This window comes from Patella vulgata, chromosome 8 (genome assembly GCF_932274485.2).
Source record: "Patella vulgata chromosome 8, xgPatVulg1.2, whole genome shotgun sequence".
NCBI lineage: Eukaryota > Metazoa > Mollusca > Gastropoda > Patellidae > Patella > Patella vulgata.
This window is the reverse complement of record NC_065886.2, coordinates 2,094,809-2,119,050: the sequence shown is the minus strand read 5'-3', so window position 1 is coordinate 2,119,050 and position 24,242 is coordinate 2,094,809. Positions and strand designations below refer to the sequence as shown.

Sequence of the window (24,242 nt, the reverse complement as noted above, 5' to 3'; positions counted from 1 at the left end):
CTATAATAGTTAAAAGAAATAGATAATGTGAATAGAATATGTTGAAAATTTAAGTCAAATTGATCCACTCTGAACTGAGATATTAGCTTTTGAATTTTAAGCCTAGCCTCGCTCATCATTACTAAAGTCGGTACCATAAAAATCATAGTCTTGATTATCCATTTTGGATTTAATCATCAATGAGCATTGAGCAACAGATTAGATTAAATCCAGTGAAAATCTGATGCATAAGATGTCATCGAGAGTTGATTATTGTCTGGATAGGTTAATTAATGTCTAATTAATAATTTAGATAACATTTCTGGCCTTAAGAAAGACCTGCAAAAGCCAGATTTAGCTCTTTCATAATGTATGTTTAAACTTCGTGAACTGAGTGATAGAAATATTCATTTAATGTACTGGTTGTTCTTTTTGAATCTAGTCGACTGGCGTTGTTTCTAATCCCCGATTGTACGTGGTGACAAGGAGTAGGGTCGCCTCTCCAACCTCGTGGGTTTTCTCCGGGTCCTCTGGTTTCCTCCCACTGCTAAAGACCCCTATGCGCAAGTGAATTATTGAAATAAAATTAAACCACATGTTAGTCCTGAAATGACCTAGTTGTGTCTAGTGGACGTTAAACCCCATCTCTCTCTCTCTCTCTCTCTCTCTCTCTCTCTCTCTCTCTCTCTTTTCATCCCTTACAATCTAGAATATTGTGATAACCGAATCTCTAAAGTGAATATCAGTTTAATCCCGTTCCATATTTACCAAGATATAATGACAAAAAAGCCAGTGTCACATGTAACTATTGGCTCAAATATTTTGATAGGCCTCTTTAATTTAGTTAAAGCCTAGGCGAGAGGTTTATTTAACGATATCTTGTTTACTTGATTAAATATTAAATAATAATATTGTACGTTTAATACACTGAACTCCATACACTGAGTATAGATGCTCATATTGCTACAAACATAATGACATTATGGTTTATACATGCTATGACAATATTCTTTATAACACGTGAAAATTTACATATTGTCTGAAAAATAAGTAAACACATTTGACTGCCAATTCTGTCTAATGATGATTCATGCACCACTCTGTTATAACTAGTGATGACTCCATTTTACACCAAACCAAGTCTGAAGACAGAAAATTTTTACATCACCCATGTTTTTCACTAATTTCTGACAACTTTAGACTACAATTCGATACGGTGAACAATAGAAAGTAGCTGGAAGTCCGTATAAAACATGGGTGAGGCAATTAATTTGAACGAGAATAATATATATATATCACATACCACTGTAACCCAGGTATCATTTAATCTTGTGTATCTAGCACTAATTTCTTTCACATTGTTAAATATCCAATCTTTGTTCAAAAATTCGTAAAAAAAACCTATTTAAAATCACCATAAATCGTTTAATTTGTAGTTATGTTCAGTTTAAAGCTGACCATTCAATTTTGATAATGAGTTTCCAATTTACAAGTGTTTAATTTCTCAATCACTGTTAAAAAATAAACAACCCAATTGATTATAGATGTATAATGATTAATATTTGAACAGTGGTCATGAAATTAAATACTTGTAAATTGGACACTCGTTATCAAAATTAATCAGGCAGCTTTAAACTGGACACAAGTACAAATTAGATGATTTTTGGTGATTTTAAACGATTTTTATGAATTTTTAAACAAAGATTTGATATTAAACGAATGTGAAATAAATTAGTGCTAGATACACAAGATTAAACGATACCTGGTTTACAGTGTACCAATTTGTATGAATCTCGATTTTAACTGGCATGTTGTCAATTCACTGATTGGTTCAACTTTTGATTTGTTGGCAGAAACAGAAAATACAACAGCATAAAGTGCAAGGTGAAGGTCAAAATGGTGAACTGTTGAAAGGTCAAGGGTTGTTACCAATGACAACAGGTGATGGTGACACGGGTAAAGATCAAGTTCTTGACATCAGTGATGAAGATGCTGATATGTCAGATGTCATGAAAGGTGATGGACAAGTGAAAATGGAAGCTGAAGGTAGGCTGGCTATGTTGCTGATCAGAATCAAATGGTTTCTCCTTGGACTTTGATAACTCAGTCTGATTAAAACACAGATCCTATTTCGTCTCGTTTCGTTTTTTTATAGTTCAAAATTTCCATTTACTTGTCTTTACTATAATAGGATCTGGAAGAGTTGTTGTTATATAACCAATGTTCTGGTTGATGAGAGGGATTAGCCAATCAAACGGTCTGTTACAGCGAGTTCTTGACGTTCCATACATGGAACTGTGGGTATCCTACTAGAAACATCAATTCTGTTTAGTTAATCAAATGACATCATAGGGTCAGATTTTCATATAGTGTAGGCCATCGAAAGCATAAAAAAACGAAACGAAATATAGATGTGTATTTTAATAATATTGTTTGATAGCCATGGCAATGTTTGGTAGCCTTGACCTATTGACTTCCTTCCCTTGCACCGTCATAGTATTACAGACATCATTAAAAGGGCATACTAATAAAACAACAGTAGCGATACTTGACTACATCCCAATTTCTATTGGTCAAAATTAAACACTTGTGATTTATTGTAGTCTAATCAGTTGGTCGCTTGGTAGGTGGGTAAGACACCGGCTCGCCAGACCAGAGGTTGCATGTTGTATCCCTGCATTGGCCGAGTTCATCAGGATTTTCCGAAATAAGAGTAGGCCATGGCGTTACTGACCAAGTAAAATTCCCCTTATAGCACACTGTAAAACATGTGCCCGTCTTTATAAGCCCAGTAAGAGCAAAACAGTAGCAAGTTAAACACCATTTCATTTCATTTTGGTCGCTTAGTAGGATAGAGGACCTGTCAAGGACAACTGTCAAGCCGTTTGAATTGGCACTTTGAATTTGATATAAGAGTAGGCCATGGTGACGCTGCCCGGGCAAAACTCCCCTCATGGGACACTGTATGGTGTATGCCTGTCTTAATTCTTCAAGCCGGAGCAGAACAGTAGGACATTAAACCCCATTTTATTTCATTCCCAATATAAAATATATTTGCTTTCCTTGTATTGTGCATGTGATAACAGAAAAATATCAATGACTTTTTAGATTAAAGATGGCCCAAGTAGATTAGAAAATCTATCTGAATTACAATTGTATTTATTTCAGATGATGATGACTTGAAATCTATCCCATCTTCCCATAGATTAGCCTCACAACTCGGTGTCGGACCACAGAATATGCAGGTGATGAAAGCATCATTCTTTACGGAAGATGATTACGGGGATCTGGAGAAAGGTACAAATCATTCTATTCAATAAAAAACGTCAAGCTTACTTTCCAGATCAAGGCAGGATAACCACAGGGGAAAAAGGGCTATGTGAGAGAATGATGGCCAAATATTGTTTGATTGTTGGTAAACTGATTTAATTCCTGTGTTCTTCAACAAGTACCTCAGAATCTAGTTTCTCCTTGTCGCGGGTCAACCTATAACGTCACTGTTCAGGCAATATTTCCCTCATAGGACACTACATGGCGTATGCTGATTTCCATTAGGCTGGTCAGAGCAGAACTGTTAAACTCCATAACATTTTTATGTTTGTGTCGAGTTGGCATTAAACCCATCTCTCTCTCTCTCCATTAGGCCAGTTAAAGCAGCAACGTAAGGGATTAAACCCGATTTCATTTGATTCTATGAACAGAAATTTGTCTGATGTAGAGACCGTTGAAAGTATAAAATAATCTGTCTTATGATGATTCATGCACCACTCTGTTAAAACTAGTGATGACTCCATTTTACACCAAACCAAGTCTGAAGACAGAAACAAATGATTAAATAATCATATTGATATTAAAACACTGGTTGACTTGACCCTATGTTTATAATTAAAACAGATTAACAGGTTTTATATCTGTTGTAAATTACACTCTTGTGAAAGTTGAATCTCTACACGTCAAAATAAATCAATCCATTCAGTATTTATAATAGTCTACAGATATAAATAAGCCATGTGACCTATAGGTGTTGTGTAAAATGTTCTGATTGACCTGTCATTACTCCATCCTACAAGATTACCAGGGGTTATTATTTAAGTTTAGTTTTCAAATTAAAATCATTTTGAGTATATTTTAGTGCACTAAGTTATGAAACATTAGATATTGGCCTTTTAAAACCCTAGTTTTTATACACCCACATTGAATTGTCGTCGCCCCTGCCATCCGGCATCCACAATTGCTTGTGAATGCCTTAGAGGGTAAAGTTAATATCTGATTGGCCTTAAATTTATACACAGTGTTTAAGGTCATGAGACGAAGAAGCCTATTGATTTTCAAGAATTTCCAATGATTATGGAAATTGATATTAAATGTTTTGTATGCTAAATGTTAGAATAGGGTAGAACTAAAGGCCAAATGGGTTGTTACTCGTAATCAGTTTTTAATGTGTTGTAAATGTTTTCATTTCTGACAAAAGAAAAAATATGGGTCAACCCTTGTTGACTTCCCGGACGACTTAGCTGCTGTGGGCGTATGTTTTGTTGCCTGGCAACCTATCTTTTTTACTTTTCAGGAAAATTATCAACTTTCACAAAATCATCCGGTCACGCCTCCCCACTTTTAAAACAAGCTGAGAAAAATATGCCAAGTCTTTTTAACCAATCACTGATGTCCAAATATTCATCTCCTTTATCAATACCCAGATCTCCGTTACCAACAGATATTGAAATGGAATCAAAAGGTAATCTTATAATTATAGGTTCAAATCTTTAGAATACAATTATTCCTTATTACTGAGAGATTCGGCTAGTCTTTACTAACGCTGTAACCCAGGTAATCTTGTGTATCAGGAGTAAAGAGTAATTATAAAAGACTATTGGTTCCTTTAAACATACATTATGCAAATCTGCCTATTGCAGGTCTTTCTTTAGGCCTGAAATGTTATCTAAATTATTAATTAGACATTAATTAACTGATCCAGACCATAATCAACTCTCGATGGCATCAGATTTCTCCGATATTAAATAGATTAGAATGCTTCAGCGATACTTTGATTTAATCAAATATGGAGGACCGAGACTTAGCTTCGATCAACCAGTACGGTGGTTGAAATTATTGCACGTCTGTCAAACCTTCAAAGGCTAATATCTTCGTTTGCAATAGAGTAATTTGAATGAAATTTTCAAATTATTCATTTTACATCATCTACTTTCGCACTATTATAGCAAGAATGGCTAGTTCTTTATCTAAATCTTACATAAGTATCTTTAATTGAATTGAGTACAATTACTGAGTAATTTGTCTAGTTGTTATCCCCCAGTAATACACAGTATTTGTGTATCTACTGTGACCTGTGAATCAATTATAAAACACTATTGAAAGAGCGGGGTTGGATGGCCTAATGGTTAGCACGTCCGCGCTGTATTATACGGTCTGTCATTGAGTCAACTGGCATGGTTTTGATTCCCCGATTGTACGTGACAAGGAGTAGGTCACCTGTCCAACCTCATAGGTTTTCACTGTTTCCTTCGGTTTCCTTCCACTGCTAAAGAACCATGTGTTAGTCCCAAAATGACCTAGTTTGTGTCAAGTGGACATTAAACCCCATTTCTCTCCCTCTCACCATTAAAAGATTAGATCTTTACCTTGTTGAAGTGTTGTATGTAGATTCAACTAAAGACCAATGTTCTGTTTGTCGGATCACATTGATTTTGACCATCATAGCTTTTCATGAGAGGAATAATGTCTACACAGTTGACAAAATTGTCTATTAGTGTACTGTCATTAACTGTGTACTTCAACGATCCCCACAAAGTTAGCTTTCAGAAGATCCCCCATACATTTGATATATGAAAATTCCTGATAATCAAAGTATAAAGATTGTCAGTATATGAACTATGACCACAAAACCTCAATCTAGAGTCTTCACAAAATTCTCTTTAAATTTGTAAATAATTTCAAGATGCCTCTCTTTTATAACAGATTAATCCTTTTTTCTTTTTCTTTTTTTAAAAACAAAAAAAATATTTTTATGTCAATTGATGTTATATTTTCAGCCAAAATTCAGAAACTTTTTACACCTGAACCCCGTAAAAATATCCAGCATTTTATATCAACACCACATCCAGAATATCTTCACATACATAGTGGTATGAAGGAGTCGGATTATCCGAGGAGAATCGTAGGATCTCGGATCCAACGAGAAATTCCACCAGTAGAAGAATCAATGGTTTATAATCAACAGAAACTTCTGCTGGATTCTGGATGCTATATGGGCCGATCATTCCGTGTAGGATGGGGTCCAGGTTGGGCGTTGGCTCATAGCGGTACCACTGTCTACCAGTCTATCGAAGGTGGGTGCTCAAATACATTTTACATAAACTGGTATAGCTCAGTGGGCAACTAAACCATGTCCGATTGCCAGAACTGCTTCTCTTCCAATTTTGTAAAAAGGGCAGTTCCTAGCTATTAACGGTTCTCTATAGAATTAGTACATCCAGAAGACATTCCACATGATCTTTTAAATTCTGTCTAATGATGATTCATGCACCACTCTGTTAAAACTAGTGATGACTCCATTTTATACCAAACCAAGTCTGAAGACAGAAAACTAGAACAATCAAAACAACGTGTTATTGAGTAGGCTACATAAAATCTTGTTAATTGTTACCGTTTTAGTCAAGTGTCACGGTGACTCAGTAAGTAAGGGACAGACTCACGAACCAGGAGGCCCAACGTTTGATCCAAGTGTTGGTTGTAAATGTTTCTCAGAATTTACCAGCTTTGTTTCATTTTGCGAGTTGTGCAAGATGGAGAGCCTGTCAAATTACAGTCATTCATCCGTTGGATGGTACAAAAACATTGACATTCACTTAACAAACTTTATCTGCTGCCTAGGAAAATTTTCCTCTTAGTTTATTACATGAAGCATGTCCATCTTAATTGGCCTGGTGGGGAAATGAAGTAGGATGATAAACCCAATTTCATTTCACCTTTTGTATCTGCTGTATATGGCCGGATAATACATAGAGGTTATTTGTCGTTTTAGAGTGAATAACATATTTTATTTCATCGAGAAGCAAGAAAACTTTTCTTACTTAGAGATGAAATAAAATATGTTATTCACGACAAAACAACAAATGTTCTATTTATTTTATGATTTTACAATCATTTTAGGTAAAAACAACATGGACTACTGCTAGCCAGTGGAATAACACTTTTATTTCACTGATAAAACGCGGTATTCCACTACTGATCATAAAATAAATGTATTCATTCAAAATATCATAATGTTCATATCACAAAATTACAAATTTATTTTCACAGATAAAGCCATCAAACAAGCTCCATTTTCACTTCTGCCATCAAACAAGGGAAATAATCAAGTTAAATCTAGTGGTAGAGATTGGTTGGTTGCCATGGAGAAGGTAGACGTAGCAGACTACTTCTCACCAGAAGATAAACAATTTATTGTAAGTTTATATCGTGTATATCATCGTGGGACTGGTGGTGGCTCAATTATTTAGACGTTGGCTTACTTACCTGGAGGTCCCATCTTCTTCAGGTTCACCCTTGTCTGTGGTGCAGTTACAGTTTCTAGTGGCTTGGATTGGACTAAAAACTGAGGTCCTGTCTGCACGTAAAAGAACCCTTGACAGATGGAATTCTCTCTCATAGCACACTGTATGGCGTATGCCCGTCTTCATTAGCTCAGTCGGAGCAGAACAGTAGGACGTTAAACCCCATTTCATTTCGATACGTGACAAAGAGGTTGGTAGCAGGTTCCACCTCATAGGTTTACTGCTGGTCCTCCTGTCATGTTGCTATGACTAAATGAATTATATTGGATTGTTATTATATAAAATGAAAGTAGAGTTTATGTTTATTTATAGAATCATGAAAGAGAGATGTTATCAATACAGTTAAAGAATAGTGTTAATACTATTGATAATGGCTGTCCTTTATTTGCTACACAACGTGGTGTAACGGCTTTACATGAATATTCTACATTAACAGATAAAACATTGAAAGATCTCAGTAAGTTAAATATCTACACTGTATACAGGCCTTAAATATCTATACTCTATACAGGGTTGGATGGCCGAATGGTTAGAACGTGCGTGCTGTATCATAAGGCCTGTCATTGAGTCATCTGGCTTGGTTTTGATTCCCTGGTTATACACGACAAGGAATAGGGTCGCCTGTTCAACCTCGTGGGTTTTCTCCGGGTCCTCCGGTTTCCTCCCACCGCTAAAGACCCCTATGCGCGACCGAATTATTGAAATTAAATTAAAAACCATATGTTAGTCCCGAAATGACCGATTTTGTGTCGAGTGGACGTTAAACCCCATCTCTCTCTCTCTCTCTCTCTCTCTCTCTCATATAGACCTTGTGTAATGGATCAAATGAGATAACTAGTATTTCCATAACAAGATAGAAGTATGAAAACATATCAAGTAATCTAAGAAGATGTGGTGGGGTTGGTCTAATGTGTGCTCTATAAATCACAAGTCAAGTGACATGGTTTCCATTGTACGTGACAAGGAGTAGGGTGGTCTGTCCAAACTCGTGGATTTCTTTCAGGTCCTCTGACTGAAATAAAAGTGAACCATTTGTTAGTTCCGAATGAACTAGTTTGTGTCAATTGGCCGTTAAACTCCGTAAGAAGCTAAGGGAAAGTACATGGATGTATTACAAATCCAAACTGTCACTCCCATTAGCTACAACATTTCACATCTCTTTCTCATTTGAAGATTTCACATAGCTAATAAATTCTGTAGTATTTAAACATGCATTATGCAAGAGCAAAATCTGCTTATTACAAGTCTTTCTTTAGGCCTGAAATGTTATCTAAATTATCAATTAGACATTAATTAACTTATCCAGACCATAATAAACTCTCGATGTCAAGGCTAGCCTTCGATGTTGGCTGGATTAGATTCCTATATGCCGCTTAACGGCCATTGATAATTAAATCAAAACAGTGGATAATCGAGACTATGCTGTTTATATTAATGATTTTAGTAATGATGACCGAGACTATGCAAAAATTTCACCCACTTTTTTCTCGGCTCATAGTGGATCAATTTGACTGAAATTTTCAACAAATTACCTTTACACTATCTAGTTTTTAACTATTATAGCGAGAACTGCCAACTCTTTATCTAATCTCCCATAATGTATCTTTAACAAAGAAACCTTTTGTACTCTTTTGATAAAATGTAATAGTTTAATTAAAGTGATATGATATATTTATAGAATGGCATCCAGATGAAGGTACAATACAACATATGAGTATGGTATTTAATCTGTGTGTAGCATTGTGGGGTAATATGCCTGGTTATCAATATCATAGTAAGTTATAGTTTTATATATCATACACTCTAATATCTTTCACATTCGTTCAATAACAAATCTTTATTGTGTCCATGTTAGTTTGATGAGTTTCTTGATTTCCTGATCATTGTTCAATAATAAACAACCCAATTGATGTATAATGATTAATTGGAACTTTATTTCCTTTAAAACACAGTCGCAGAAAACCAACACATTAAACTTGGCTCGTTTGTTTATCTCTGGCAAAACTCACCAACTTTTCTTAAATCGGTTCCTAAACTCCTCCCCAAGTGGCTTCTGATTAGCTGAATTTATTTGAATGAAATGCTGCCTATTTCTCAACAGTTAGGTATCGGTTCGTTACATCAGTTACATATTAATGATCTTTGTAACATTTTCCACATCTTGACATCAGCAGTGGATTTGATGATTTACTGGGAACTATTTTTAGCGTGCAATGTGAGTGATTTGGCAATGTGAACATAAAATACGTGAAATTTCGGAAGAAATGGGAGTTTGAGACGCATCTTGGATCTTTGTGAAACAATTGGTCGAAAGGATACATCACATGACATTCAAAATGGCCGGCAAGTTTTCCCAGAGATAGATGAAAGGTAAACTTCTCTGGGAGCCGAGATTGCTATGACATTAAACATCATGTATGTTTATTGTTTTAGGTGAAGATGTGTACGCTATACATCAAGCGAGAAGAGAAATGTTATCACAATGGTTATCTAATACTGGGGCTGATAAAATATATAGAGAAGTTAACGAATCAAAATTTAAGGTACATCAATACTGGTAGCTCTAATTAAGGTTAACGGAGGGCGTGGATGTCACTGAATGGTTTAACACTTGTGCATTTAGATCAAAAGATCTCACATTGAGTCAAATACCATGGTTTCCCCACATGTCCAACCTTTTGGGTTTTCTCTGGGTCCTCCAGTTTCCTCCCACTGCTAAAGACCCCTATGAACTAGCGAATTGTTTGAAATAAATGTGTTAGTCCCAAAATAATCTAGTTGATGTCAAAGGTTGAATAGATGATCTGATTACACTAGATATAGGAAGCCACGATGGCTAAGTGAGTAAGACGCTCAGGATTTTCGAGCTTCGTTTCCTCTTGTCAGTGGTGCAGAACAGAGAGGGGCTGACAGGGACAGCTGTCTAGTTGTTTGGATGGTACGAAAAACTAAGGTCCCGTATACACATTGGTATTCATGTAAAAGATCCTCTGGAAGTTGGAATTCAATATAAGAGTAGGCTGTAGCTCTACTGTAGGGACAAAATTTCCCTTATAGCACACTGTATGGTGTATGTCCGTCTTCATTAACCCAGTCGGAACAGAAGTCTGACATTAAACCCAATTTCATTAGATATATCTTTTATTTTATTGTGTTTCAGACAAACGCCCATCTTGAAGCCATATTTAGTCATTTAACAGGAGGTCAGATAGCGGAAGCATGTTTATTGGCCCAGCAGTCAGGTGACCATAGACTAGCGTTATTATTGGCCCAATCAGCGGGTAGTTGTATATCAAAACAATTACTAGAACAACAATTACAAGATTGGAAAGAAGTCGGGGTAAGTCATTTTATATACATTCGGTAATTAAGCAGGGTGTTATGTATGCTTTAAGTGATAAGGCCTGTCGTCGAGTCAAGTTGTGTGTTTTCAGGGTTGCCTGTCCAACCTCGTGGTTTCTTTCTCTCTTCCGACAATTTCTTGTTTTCTGAATAAAATTGTAACGATCTGTGTCTTTCTAACTTGTACAGTGTAATCTATCTTTCAAAAAGAACACGACATTCTGTACAGCTTCAGGTGTGGTTAATATATATTTACCATCCAGATTACCCATACATCAGAGTCATTTGATGTGTAGTCTTGATCACATGAACATTATCTCTATACTTGCACGGCTGACAAAGGTTGATTTTGTCTTTTGGTATGAAATATGAAGTCCTTGATGATATTTTGAGATTAAATCAAATATACTCTGTAAACAATATTCTTGTTCATGGGTACTGTCATATTATTTAAAGGCCTGCATGACCTGCTGTTATTCTAATTTATTACCCAATGTTTATTGGGAGAGAGAGAGAGAGAGAGAGAGAGAGAGAGAAATGGGGTTTTAAGTCCACTCGACACGAACTAGGTCATTTCGGGACTAACACATGGTTTAATTTTATTTACATAATTCGCTTGCGCGTAGGGGTCTTTAGCAGTGGGAGGAAACCGGAGGACCCGGAGAAAACCCACGGGGTTGGACAGGCGACCCTTCTCCTTGTCACGTACAACCGGGGATTCGAAACCACGCCAGTCGACTCAATGACAGACTTTATGATACAGCGCGCGCACGCTAACCATTCAGCCATCCAACCCCCCTGTTTATTGGGAACATACAGTTGAATGTTGAGTCAATCAACTGGCACGTTGTTATGAAGAAATGTTGACCGTTGATTTGTCTGTAGTTTTCGGTTGTACGTGACAAGGAGTAGGGTCGCCTGTCTAACCCCATGGGTTTTCTCTGGATCCTCCAGTTTCCTCTCACTGCTAAAGAACCCTACGCGCAAGCAAATTATTGAAATAATATTGAACCATATGTTAGTCCCGAAATGACCTAGTTTGTGTCAGGAGTGGACGTTAAACCCAATTTCTCTCTGTCTGCAGTTTCTTGTCATCCTGTTAAAGATAAAATAAATGTGATTGTATTTATTATTTTAAAGGCTAATGAATTTATAAAGAAGATGAGATTACGATTATATATATTGTTGTCTGGACAACTAGTATTGTCAACAACGGATGATGACATCATCAATATCTGTGAAGACTTAGATTGGAAGAGAGCTTTCGCTTTACATCTATGGTAAATATCATCGCTACATTGAATAGGGCTGTAGAGTCCATTAATGGTTTGGAGCCATGGTGGCTAGGTGGTTAAGACACTGGCTCGCTAGCTTGGAGGTCGGGTGTTCGATCCCTGCATTGGCCGAGAAAGTTCATCCCGATTTTCCGACGTGGTTTCCCCTTGTCAGTGATGCAGGACGGAGGGCCTGACAAGGACAGCTGTCTAGTCCTTCAGATGAGACGAAAAACCGAGGTCCCGTGTAAACATTGGAATGCACGTAAAAGATCCCTTGGCAGTTGGAATTCGATATAAGAGTAGGCGATAGTGCCGCTGCCCAGGCAAAATTTCTCTCATAGCACACTGTATGGCGTATGCCCGTCTTCATTAGCCCTGTATAGGAGCAGAACAGTAGGATGTTAAACCACATTTCATTTCATTTCCATTAATGGTTTAATTCATGAACTTTCGATTATAAGGTCTGCCATTGAGTCAATTGGCGTGGTTTCGATTCCCTGCTTGTATGTTGCAAGGAGTAAGGTCACCTGTCCATGGGTTTCCTCTGGTTACATCCCATCTGCTAGTGCCAAAATGACCTAGTTTGTGGACTTAAATCTCTCTCTCTGGGACTGGCTAGGTGTAGTTCATTATGTAACGTCTTGGACAACTGCCACTCACTGTGTGTAGGGCGTAATACAACGCCTTGGAGGTGTTTTCCCGAACCTATTCTTAGTACATAGTTCTTTGTCACTTTGTCAAATTAATTACACAATAGGAGTTAGTTAAAGTTTTAAAAACGTCGTGCTTAATGGGTTAAAAGCACATAACAATTCAAATTCTGTGTTGATTGATTTTAAAGTTATGTCCATTTTTATACGCCCGCATTGAAATGTGGTCGTATATTGTCGTCGCCCCCGTCCGTCCGGCGGTCCGGCGTCCACAATTGCTTGGGGACGCTCTAGAGGCTAAAGTTAATATTCGATTGACTTTAAATTTACATACAGTGTTTAAGGCCATGAGACGAAGAAGCCTATTGATTTTCAGCGATTTCCGATAATTACTGCCAGAGTTATGGCCCTTGATCACTTCAAAAAATCTTGTGGACGCTCTAGAGGCCAAAGTTAATATCCGATTGACTTTAAATTTATACACAGTGTTTAAGGTCATGAGACAGAGAAGCCTATTGATTTTCAGCGATTTCCGATAATTACTGCCGGAGTTATGGCCCTTGATCACTTCAAAAAATCTTGTGGACGCTCTAGAGGCCAAAGTTAATATCCGATTGACTGCAGATTGATACACAGAGTTTAAGATATTGAGACAAACAAGTATATTGATTTTCAATGAATTTTTATGACTTGGAACAGCTAAATTCATGATACAGTATTAAAATTTTTGTATACAAAACGTTTGCATGGGGCAGAACTTTATAAAAACCAAACAAATTCTAGTGGTTTTCTGAGTAGTTGCTCTTAATCAGATTTTAGTGTATTATAAATGTATAAATTACCGAAAAAAGTAAAAATATGCGACAACTCTTGTTGACTGCCCGGACGATTTAGCTGCTGGGGCGTATGTTTCGTTGCCTGGCAACCTATCTTTATGTAATGTGATATTTCAACAATTTTTTGTATTTTTGTCCAGGTTTAAATGTAAATCAAACGCCCTAATAGAAGAAGCTTTACAAGAGTATGACGAGGCGTTCCAGGGTTCTGATCAATATCGTAGTTACGCCCAACCTCCTTTACCTCCATATTTAGAGAGTATGAAAGATAAGAGCGGTGAAGAGGAAGAGATGATTTACGATACGTGTTATCATATATTAAAACTATACAGTGATCATATGCACAGATTAGAGAAAATATTAAATCCAGTAACATCTACATCACAACAATTAGATTATAGATTAAGGTAAATATTACACCTACGTCACAACAGGTAGATAATAGATTAAGGTAGATATTACACCTACATCACAACAAGTAGATTACAGATTAAGGTAAATATTACCCCTACGTCACAACAGGTAGATAATAGATTAAGGTAGATATTACACCTACATCACAACAAGTAGATTACAGATTAAGGTAAATATTACACCTACGTCACAACAGGTAGATAATAGATTAAGGTAGATATTACACCTACATCACAACAAGTAGATTACAGATTAAGGTAAATATTACCCCTACGTCACAACAGGTAGATAATAGATTAAGGTAGATATTACACCTACATCACAACAAGTAGATTACAGATTAAGGTAAATATTACACCTACGTCACAACAGGTTGAGTCAAGTGGCGTGGTTTCACTACCCAGCTTGTACATGACAAGGTGTAGATTCATCTATCCAACCTTGTGAGTTTTCTCCAAATTCTCCAGTTTTCTCCCTCTGCTAAATGAATTATTGAAATAAAACTGAACCATATGTTAGTCTGAAATGATCTAGTTTGTGTCGTGGACGTGAAACCCCATTTTTCTCCCTCGCTCTTTCTTTCACACTGAGCAATAACAATAGTTTGTGTCAAAGGGACGTTAAACTCCATTTCTCATTCTCTCTCTCTTTCACCTGGCTCAATAACAATAGTTATTTTGTTTAAACAATGCTTTCTATCAAAGTAAGCACACCATATCTCTCCACACAAATCACACAAGATGTGAGTTATAGTGGAGACAAAGTGGATCAGTGAGTGTACATGGTGCTAGATCACTAACTAGGAGTTGATTTCATTTTTCACAGAAACAAGAAAATGGTTGTAAAAGTTGAAGTAATGTTTAGTGTATGTTTTATATTTTGTAGCTGGCATCTTCTACAAGTATTACAAGGATTAAACTACCATCATCTCTCACCTTATCTAACAGCCGCCATTCACATCAGTTTCTCCGCACAATTAGAATCAATAGGATTATGGGAATGGGCTGTGTTTGTTGTTCTACATATCCACGAAGCACAGAGGTAAAATTTATATCAATTACTGATTCAATAGACGTCGAGCACACGTATGGCGAGCTTTTGTTTTCTTTCTCCATCAAATTCGGACAATCTTCCAGTATTCACCCAGTCCTCCTTCTATTGAGTGTTTTCAATCCAGATTTTCAATCAAGACTTAAAACATACCTTTTTAAAGATACATTATGGGAGATTAGGTATAGAGCTGTCAGTTCTCAATATAATAGTTAAAAAGTAGATATGTAAAGGGAATTTGCTGAAAATTTCAATCAAATTGATCCACTCTGAACCGAGAATTTAGCAATTGAATTTTTGGCCTAGCCTCGACCATCGTTACTAAAGTCGGTACAATAAAAAAACATAGTCTCAATTATCCATTTCATGATTAAATCATGAATGAAAGTTGAGCAACAAATCGGATCCTAATCCACTAAATATTGCAGGCTAGTGATGACATCGTGAGTTGATTATGGTCTGGATAAGTTAATTTATGTCTAATTAATAATTAAGATAACCTTTAAGGCCTAAAGAAAGACCTACAATAGGCAGATTTAGCTTTTGCATGATGTATGTTTAAATGTTATATTTAATTTAAAATTGTGTGTAGCAGGCACATAGACCATGCTTTAAATGTGGAATTTGGGCTATACATATGTTCATATTATCATTATTAAACTACGGCTGACTAGAAATCAAAGTATACATGTAAATCAAACTTTGATAATTAAATATCAAGAAGCTGAAACACACATGCTCCGGCAATATTCTCACGTAAGAATAGAATTTGAAATGACCAAAATATAGTGTTATATGGGATACTAAATTCCATTGAATACCAACTAACCCCAACAGTATTTATATTACAAGGTTTAACCTAGACAACTCAACAAAATACAGCTGAAACCTGAATGAATTATGTAATATTTTCCATTTTGTCCCATCGATTCCACGTCCCTGTTAGTATTGGGAATAATATTGAAGTATATTTAGCAGTGAGTTCTCTAAGGCTACTGTGAGGAGGTCGGGACATGATGCAGGTAGAGAGAGTTGTCGGGACATGATGCAGGTAGAGAGAGTTGTGGGGACATGATGCAGGTAGAGAGAGTTGTCCCCATTTGAATATTTTTGATTTTTATAAGAACAATAATAACTTGTTGTTTTCAGTCGTATCGAAGCTGTGAAGTCTTTGTTAACCAGACATGTTGAACTGAGTACTGATAACGATTATATAGAAAAAGAAAGTTTTATATTGGAAGAGTTACTGGTCCCTTCGATCTGGATACATGAAGCTAAGGTAAGTTACTGGTCCCTTTGGTATGGATGCATAAAGCTAGAAGTGAGTAGGAGATCGGGTATTTAAGTGACAGGCCACTAGCTGACTGGCCTTTCGAATAAACTCATATGTAGGAATGCCTGCATGAGCGAAGAAGAAAGTCAATCAAATGACGCACAAATGCAAAATCCAGCCAGAATTTTTAAAAAAAATTCAGCAAAATCGCACACGTAACCATAGAAACATCATTTACCATTATAATCTCAAAATACCAATTACAATCCAGAATGGTTAAATATGACAGGTGTGCTACTCTTTGATTAGCTATGGTTATATATGACAGGTATGCTACTCTTTGATTGGCTATTGTTTAATATGACAGGTATGCTAGTCTTTGATTGACTATGGTTATATATGACAGGTATGCTAGTCTGTGATTAGCTATGGTTATATATGACAGGTATGCTACTCTTTGATTAGCTATGGTTATATATGACAGGTATGCTAGTCTGTGATTAGCTATTGTTTAATATATTTAAATTGTATTATATAATACAGGCTGTAAAAGCGAGATATGAACGAAAACACGATGAAGAAGTTGATTATTTATTACAAGCTGAGAAATGGAATGAAGCTCATTTAGTTATATTAGAACATATTGCTTCTGATGCTATTATTAACGGTAAAACATCCTGGTTATCTTTATAGTATTCTATCTAAACTATCTCTGTTCCCACAGAATTGTTTACCGTTCGTTTCTCTCTGGGGAATCACACCAGCCATTAATCAGTCTGAATTTGGTTTCTAAGCTCCTCCCCCAATAGCATCCCGATTGACTGGATTTGTTTGAATGTAATGCTGCCGATTTCTTGATAATTAGGCATCAGTTCATCTCATGAGTTGGATCAATTTCAACATCGTGACATCAAAATTTCATTTGTAAACAGCCGATTTGATGATTTCCCCAGAGCTAAATGAATGGTAAACTTCTCTCTGGGAGCCGAGATTGTATGTGAGAGAATCCTCATAGTAATTGTATATCCATAAAATGGTACCTTGCAATATTTCAGTAATTGTTGATTTACACAGATTGTTTCAATTCAATTTATTTATAGAATTATTTGGGTTGTTAATTACCCTGTTGAAGATTTAATTCAAATTATAACATAAAGTACGATCAATGCTGAGTGGCAATCATATCCAAACTTCTTGAACATATATATATATATATGTGACAAAATAGTGGAATTCGCTAGAGCAACATACCAATGTTACTAGCATTCTCACAGCAAAGTTGTTTTAAAAACTGTAATAATACTCTCCCCTGTGTATGATACCTGTTGCTATAATAACACAGTAAAGTTGTTATAAACCTGTAATAATACTCTGCCTTGTGTATTTATATTTTAAACAGAGAATTACGATTATTTAATGAAGTTTTTACAAGAGTTATGTTTTGGTAGTAGAAGTTGTTCTGTGTTAAATTGGTCGACTGGTGGAAAAGTTTTTTATGATTATATAAATCTTTGTTATACACTGGAACAACTCAAACAGGTAACATAATCAATACATATTCATCTCGTCACTCACCTGTCATCATTGCAACACGTCTCTGGTTTGTCTCCCGGTATTGATCATGAAAGTCCCTTAAGATTTTCTGGCTGTGGTGCCGGACGGAGGGCCTAACAAGGAACGTAATCTAGTTGTTCAGATGGGATGAAAACCTGAGGACACCCAAGGTCACCCTGCGTAAAAGAACCCAGCCGGAATTTGATATAAGATTAGTCTGTAGTGCAGCTGTCTGGGCAAAATTTGCCTCATAACACACTGTATGGTGTATGTCCGTCTTCATTAGCCCAGGGGGAGTTGGATGGCTGAATGATTATCATTAGATCTGTCATTGAGTCAGCTGGCGTGGTTTCGATTCCCTGGTTGTAGGTGACAAGGAATAGGGTCGTCTGTCCAACCTCGTGGGGTTGCTCCGGGCCCTCCAGTTTTCTCCCACTGCTAAAGACCCCTATGCACAAGCGAATTATTGAAATAAAATTAAACCATGTGTTAGTCCCGAAATGACCTAGTTTGTGTCAAGTGGACTTTAAACCCATTTCTCTCTCATTAGCCCAGTCGGAGCAGAACAGTAGGAAATTAAACCTCATATCATTTCATTTTACAAGAGATTAATTTTGTAGAGGATTTCACCAACTCCACCACCTTGTTATAGAAAACCTGATTGTTACCTGTATAGGCTATATATATATATATATATAACACCTGATTAATACCTGTATAAGCTGTATATATACCTGATTGTTTATAGGATGAACAAAGTATCTGTGATTTAGATAAACTACAGTTAGATGTTCAATCATTATGTGTTCGTGTTGGTGGATTAAACTGTAGAAACGCTCGGGATAAGTAAGTACAGCTATTTTAACACTTGAATAATTTATATAAGTAAAGACTTGTCACAGGAATATGTGAGATATACCACCAGAATAAGTGAGGCATGGTACAAGAATAAGTGAGACATGCTACGAGAATAAACATATTTAACTCATTCTGAGAGTCATATGCTATTATAAACCTTGATGGAGCTACGGTGGCTCAGTGAGTAAGATGCTGGCTCGTTAACCCGTCTCCGGTTCGCTCCCGGTGTTGGCCGAGAAAATTTGTCAGGATTTTCTGGTGTGGTTTCCTCTTGTGATGCACGTAACAGAATTCTTGACTGTTGTAATTCGATGTAAGTGTAAGCCGTAGCAAAATTTCTCTCCTAGCACACACAGTATGGCTTATGCCAATCTTCATTAACCCCGTCGGATGACATTAAATCCTATTTCATTTATAACCCTTAATGATTTATGATACCACTTTGAATGTAGGTACAGTCTGTTGTTAATTATAATGTTTATATATCAACAGGTTATGTCAATGTGAAATGGCCAAGAAATCAGCCAATCTATTACGCACTCTAGTTACTCTACAAGATCCTACTGGAATAAAATCATTCAGGTAGTAAAATATATAACCTTTCACACTCCTAGTCCATCAAAAAAAACTGAATTATTATAGGTTTATGTGCTTCTCTCCCCTTTCCACACAAAACCATAGTAAAACGACTGTATGTTAGTCTTATACTGGCTCATTTAGTAAGGCCTTGGCGCACTGTCCAAAACCACAAGGTTTTCTCTGACAATAGTGCCTCACCATTTTGCGCTTGGTTTCACCTAATCATTGGTAAACAATAGGGGTCCTAGTAAGAAAAGTTGTTGAAGTCGTTTTTGTTGGATCGATAAACAGACGTCGTGTGTATAACATTGGCTGCCCGTTAAAAATCCCTTGTACCTGACAAGGAGTAAGGTCGTCTGTCCGACCTCTTAGGTTTTCTCCAGGTCTTCAGGTTTCCTCCCACTGCTAAAGACCCCTACCATGTGTTAGTCCCAAAATTACCTAGTCTGTGACCAGTGGATGTTAAACCATCCCTTTCTTTAACCCATTTGGTTCCTAAAATAAGTCCTTAAACCCATTTTAATTCCAATGTAAATCTAGCACCATATTTATATAATTGTATTATTTCAGCACCCTAGCACCGTATATCTGTAAATTACCATTACCAGAAGATGATTGTTTATTGGAAGTCTCTGAACTTACACAGGATTATTTACGGGAGAAAATGATTATTGACAGATAGAAACAGATGATTGTGATATATTCTCGTGAAACGTCTTTAGGACGTGACCTGAATAATACAACCACTACAGCTGGCTTGTTGATGGTCAGTTTATGTATAGCTGCGTGATAAATAATGGCCGCTATTCGTCTGTGGTATAATATCCACGGCCCACCTTTACTGTCATCCGTCTTCATTAGCCCAGTCGGAGCAGAAAAGTAGGATGTTAAATTTCTTTTCATTTCGATCATATTTGACTGACTGGTATTGAAATAAACCAACTTGCATGTCGGACAGTTTGCTTGCCATGAACCTTACAACACAATAATCGATAGTTTTGATGTATAAAAACATTTAGAAATGTAATTTATAAAAAAAATAATTTTGAAATAATGCTAAAAATTGATATATTCATTGGAAAAATAGCGAATTACGTCAATAATTGTCTGTTTGGCAATATGTCAGAGGGAAAGTACTGATCATACAGATTAAAGATGATTGTTGTCTAATCAGTTCTACTGTGGTTCTAATCTCATTGTGTGCAGTGTTCTTATGACATTCAATATCTACTTAATTCGACAGTATGATAATCAATATCTACGTTTACAGTATGACAATATCTACGTCAGTACTAACATCAATCTACAGCATGACATTCAATACCCATGTCAGTACTGATGACAATCTACAGACAATGATCAAGTTGTGTGATGATATAGATATTGTATAAATCCACTTTAAATATCGTACATGTGTGTAATATCTGATTTAACATTATGTCGTACATCTACGTAATATCAGATTTAACTGATATCTATAAAATAGATCTACTGTATAATATCAGATTTAAACATAACGTTGTAAAACCTGTCTTTATTTGACAGTGTATAAATCAACTACAAGTTGAGATTTATATTGTTATATTATAACTGAGACTGATAACATCATCCTATTTCTCTTGTATAACAAAAACTATGTAAAATATGTTACCATGGAACACAAAGGTTTAATTAAAAGGTTTAATTAAAAGGCTGAACTACTATAATATATTAATGTGTGTAAAAAGTTTCATCAAAGAAAGGTTTATAAGCTATGAGGGTGGGTTGGGTCTTGATAATTGTATATTTCTCTTGTAAATCCCTGATAATAAAGATGTGAGGGGCTGGGGTATTGTCTCAGAACAACTGTTTGTTACTAGATTCCTCTTGTAAAAACCTGATTGTGCCTGTATTCCACAGAGTTTCCGTCTTGATTAGCCCAGTCGGAGCAAAATAGGACGTTAAAAATTATTTCACTGTATAGCATAGAATTTTTCCTCATTCTATCATGTTTAACATGTAGAGAAGTATAATCAACATCCCAATCATTGTTTATATTCTATATATCAATATTTATAGATTACCTACTTGTTTACAAATAACTCACGGTTGAATGACACTGGGTGGAGAGAAAACATTAAATGTTGGATATTTAATATAGAACCATGAATAGAAATAATGTTTTACTTTGTCATGCTGGTGGATTGTGATCTATCCACAGGTAGGTTGAGATCTATCTACAGGTGGGTCGAGATCTATCTGCAGGTGGTTTGAGATCTATCTACAGATGGGTCGAGATCTATCTACAGGTGGGTTGAGATCTATCTACAGGTGGGTTGAGATCTATCTGCAGGTGGGTTGTGATCTATCCGTGTGTTGTTTTTTGAACGCATGTTTTGAATTTATCGAGGATCCCTCACTCTTAACATTGCAAGGAGTGTTTATAATCAATATTTTTACCATTCTGATATGAGGTTGTATGCAGCATTTCTTATTTTGGTTATTACAAGATTTGAAAGTTATTTTCTTACAGAAAACTGTGTCTCGAACTAGTATAATTCTAAAAAGAAGGGTTAAAATTTAAAAAAACATAAACGTTTGACATGAACAGTTAGTGTTAAGTAAGTAAGCTGCATATAGATCTTTATAGCAGGTGTAGTAATAATTATATTGCCCGCGTTGTATCTGTTTAATGTATGTTTATTATATATAAATAGTTTGCTGTATAAAATGTTGACTTGATATCATTGTAAATAAATTATCATAAAATATCAACACAATATAACATTTCTCCATTTATTCTCTTTGTTTCTCCATTTCTTCTATGGAGTCATGGTAGCTCTATGACAAAGATGCTGGCTTCCTAACCAGGACGTCTCGGATTTGTTTCCAGTGATGGTCAAGAAAGTTACTTGGGAATTTCCGCCACTGTTTCCCCAGTGTAACTGGTGCAGGATGGAGGGCCTGTGTTAACATTGACGTGCAGGTAAAAGAACCCTTAACAGTTGGAATTTGGAATAAGAGTTGTCCATAGTGACGCTGTTTGGGCAAAATTGCCCTCATAGCACTCTGCATTATGTAAACCTTGGCCCTGTTTCTCGAAATTTTAACTAAAGATAAATCCAAATTTTAATAGATACTTCAATTTTGATTGGCTAAGCACTAAAATCAATCAAATTACTAAAATTTGAATTTTATCTTAGTTAAAATTTCGTGAAACAGTCCCCTGTCTTCGTAAGCCCAGTTGGTTTGGAAAGTCCTGAAATGACCCAAGTATTGGCCTAAAATCAACACCATTCTATTGTATGATGGTGCCTCGTTAGATCTTATCGTTATTGGAGTTAATAGACCTTATGGTGTCCCTTTAAGCCCCATCGTGGTTTCCCTTTGTCAGTGGTGCAGAACGGAGGGCCTGACAAGGACAGCTGTCTAGTCCTTCGGATGAGACGAAAAACCGAGGTCCCGTGTATATATTGGAATGTACGTAAAAGATCCCCTGGCAGTTGGAATTCGATATAAGAGTAGGTGATAGTGCCGCCACCCGGGCAAAATTTCCCTCATAGCACACTGTAGAGCGTATGCCCGTCTTCATTAGCCCAGTATAGGAGCAGAACAGTAGGACATTAAACCCCATTTCATTTCATTTCCTTAAACCCAATCGTTATTGGAGACCTTATGCCGTCCCTTTAAACTCCATCGTGATCCGTGAACATTTCTCGGGGGAACTAGGTTTGACGATGGTTTCTGATATAAGGGACCCTAGTGAAGATATTTGTAGTTTGCTACATTGTTGGTGAAGTGCCCGTGTAATATATCATTTTGGGGTTTTATTTCCCCGAGAAATGATCACGTATCTGGGTGTTGTGCCCGATCTTTATTGTGGAGATAAGAGACCTTATGGTGTCCCTTTTATACAAGTTATTAACATACCCAATGGTGTCCCTTTAAACTCAACTGTTATTGAGAGCTGACTGCGTCCCTTTAAACCAACCGTTATAGAAGTTATTAACTTACCTGATGTTGCCCCTTTAAACGCAACTGTTATAGAAGTTATTTAAAGATACATTATGGGAGATTCGGTAACGAGTTGACAGTTCTCATTATAATAGTTAAAAACTAGATAACGTAAAGGCAATTTGCTGAAATTTTATTCAAATTGATCCACTATGAACCGAGAACTAAGCGAATAAAATTTCTGCCTAGCCTCGGTCATCATTACAAAAATCAGTAGGATAAACAGCGTAGTCTCAATTATCCATTTAATCGTTTAATCGAGAAGGAATGTTATGCAGTAAATTGGCTCACAATCCACTTAAGATCGAAAGTTAGCGATGCCATCTAGAGTTGATTATGGTCTGGATAGGTTAATTAATGTCTAATTAATAATTTAGATAACATTTCAGGCCTAAAGAAAGACCTGCAATAAGCAGATTTAGCTCTTGCATAATGTATGTTTAAGGGACCTGATGGCATCCCTATAAATGCCAAAGTTATTAACTTACCTGGTGATGTCCCTTTAAACCCTATTATTATAGAAGTTATTAACTTCTGGTGGTGTCCCTTTAAACTGTTATAGAAGTTATTAACGTACCTGGTGATGTCCCTTTAAACTGTTATAAAAGTTATTAACTTACCTGGTGATGTCCCTTTAAACCCTATTGTTATAGAAGTTATTAACGTACCTGGTGATGTCCCTTTAAACTGTTCTAGAAGTTATTAAGATACCTGATGTTATTAAAGTAGGATTAGATTGTGTTGTATATTTAATCTTGGTTAGTGAAATCAGTAGAGTATATTCAATAATATCAGTTAATCTTATCTACTTATATTAACTTTATATACTCTCTACTGTATATTATATACAGGCCTATAATCAC

At 36.2% G+C, this 24,242-nt stretch overlaps 1 protein-coding gene across 3 annotated transcripts in view; it reads left to right on the top strand.

Annotated features, from left to right (window-relative positions):
- LOC126830214 (nuclear pore complex protein Nup98-Nup96) overlaps positions 1 to 22,164 on the top strand; it is a 43,726-nt gene extending 21,562 nt beyond the window's left edge. For 2 of the 3 annotated variants that reach the window (XM_050560549.2, XM_056102720.1), the window contains exons 23-40: positions 1,833 to 2,025; positions 3,148 to 3,276; positions 4,547 to 4,714; positions 6,030 to 6,326; positions 7,300 to 7,445; positions 7,866 to 8,010; positions 9,232 to 9,327; positions 9,987 to 10,096; positions 10,714 to 10,893; positions 12,036 to 12,175; positions 13,799 to 14,065; positions 14,958 to 15,113; positions 16,272 to 16,401; positions 16,939 to 17,062; positions 17,795 to 17,934; positions 18,698 to 18,795; positions 19,300 to 19,389; positions 19,957 to 22,164. In XM_050560549.2, the coding sequence (XP_050416506.2) occupies positions 1,833 to 2,025; positions 3,148 to 3,276; positions 4,547 to 4,714; positions 6,030 to 6,326; positions 7,300 to 7,445; positions 7,866 to 8,010; positions 9,232 to 9,327; positions 9,987 to 10,096; positions 10,714 to 10,893; positions 12,036 to 12,175; positions 13,799 to 14,065; positions 14,958 to 15,113; positions 16,272 to 16,401; positions 16,939 to 17,062; positions 17,795 to 17,934; positions 18,698 to 18,795; positions 19,300 to 19,389; positions 19,957 to 20,068 (2,721 nt within the window). In that variant the 3' untranslated portion in view covers positions 20,069 to 22,164. Of the gene's footprint in view, positions 1 to 1,046; positions 1,237 to 1,832; positions 2,026 to 3,147; positions 3,277 to 4,546; positions 4,715 to 6,029; positions 6,327 to 7,299; positions 7,446 to 7,865; positions 8,011 to 9,231; positions 9,328 to 9,986; positions 10,097 to 10,713; positions 10,894 to 12,035; positions 12,176 to 13,798; positions 14,066 to 14,957; positions 15,114 to 16,271; positions 16,402 to 16,938; positions 17,063 to 17,794; positions 17,935 to 18,697; positions 18,796 to 19,299; positions 19,390 to 19,956 lie in introns of those variants that run through there. The other variant, XM_050560552.2, reaches the window with a different exon arrangement.
- The last annotated feature ends 2,078 nt before the right edge of the window (positions 22,165 to 24,242 follow it).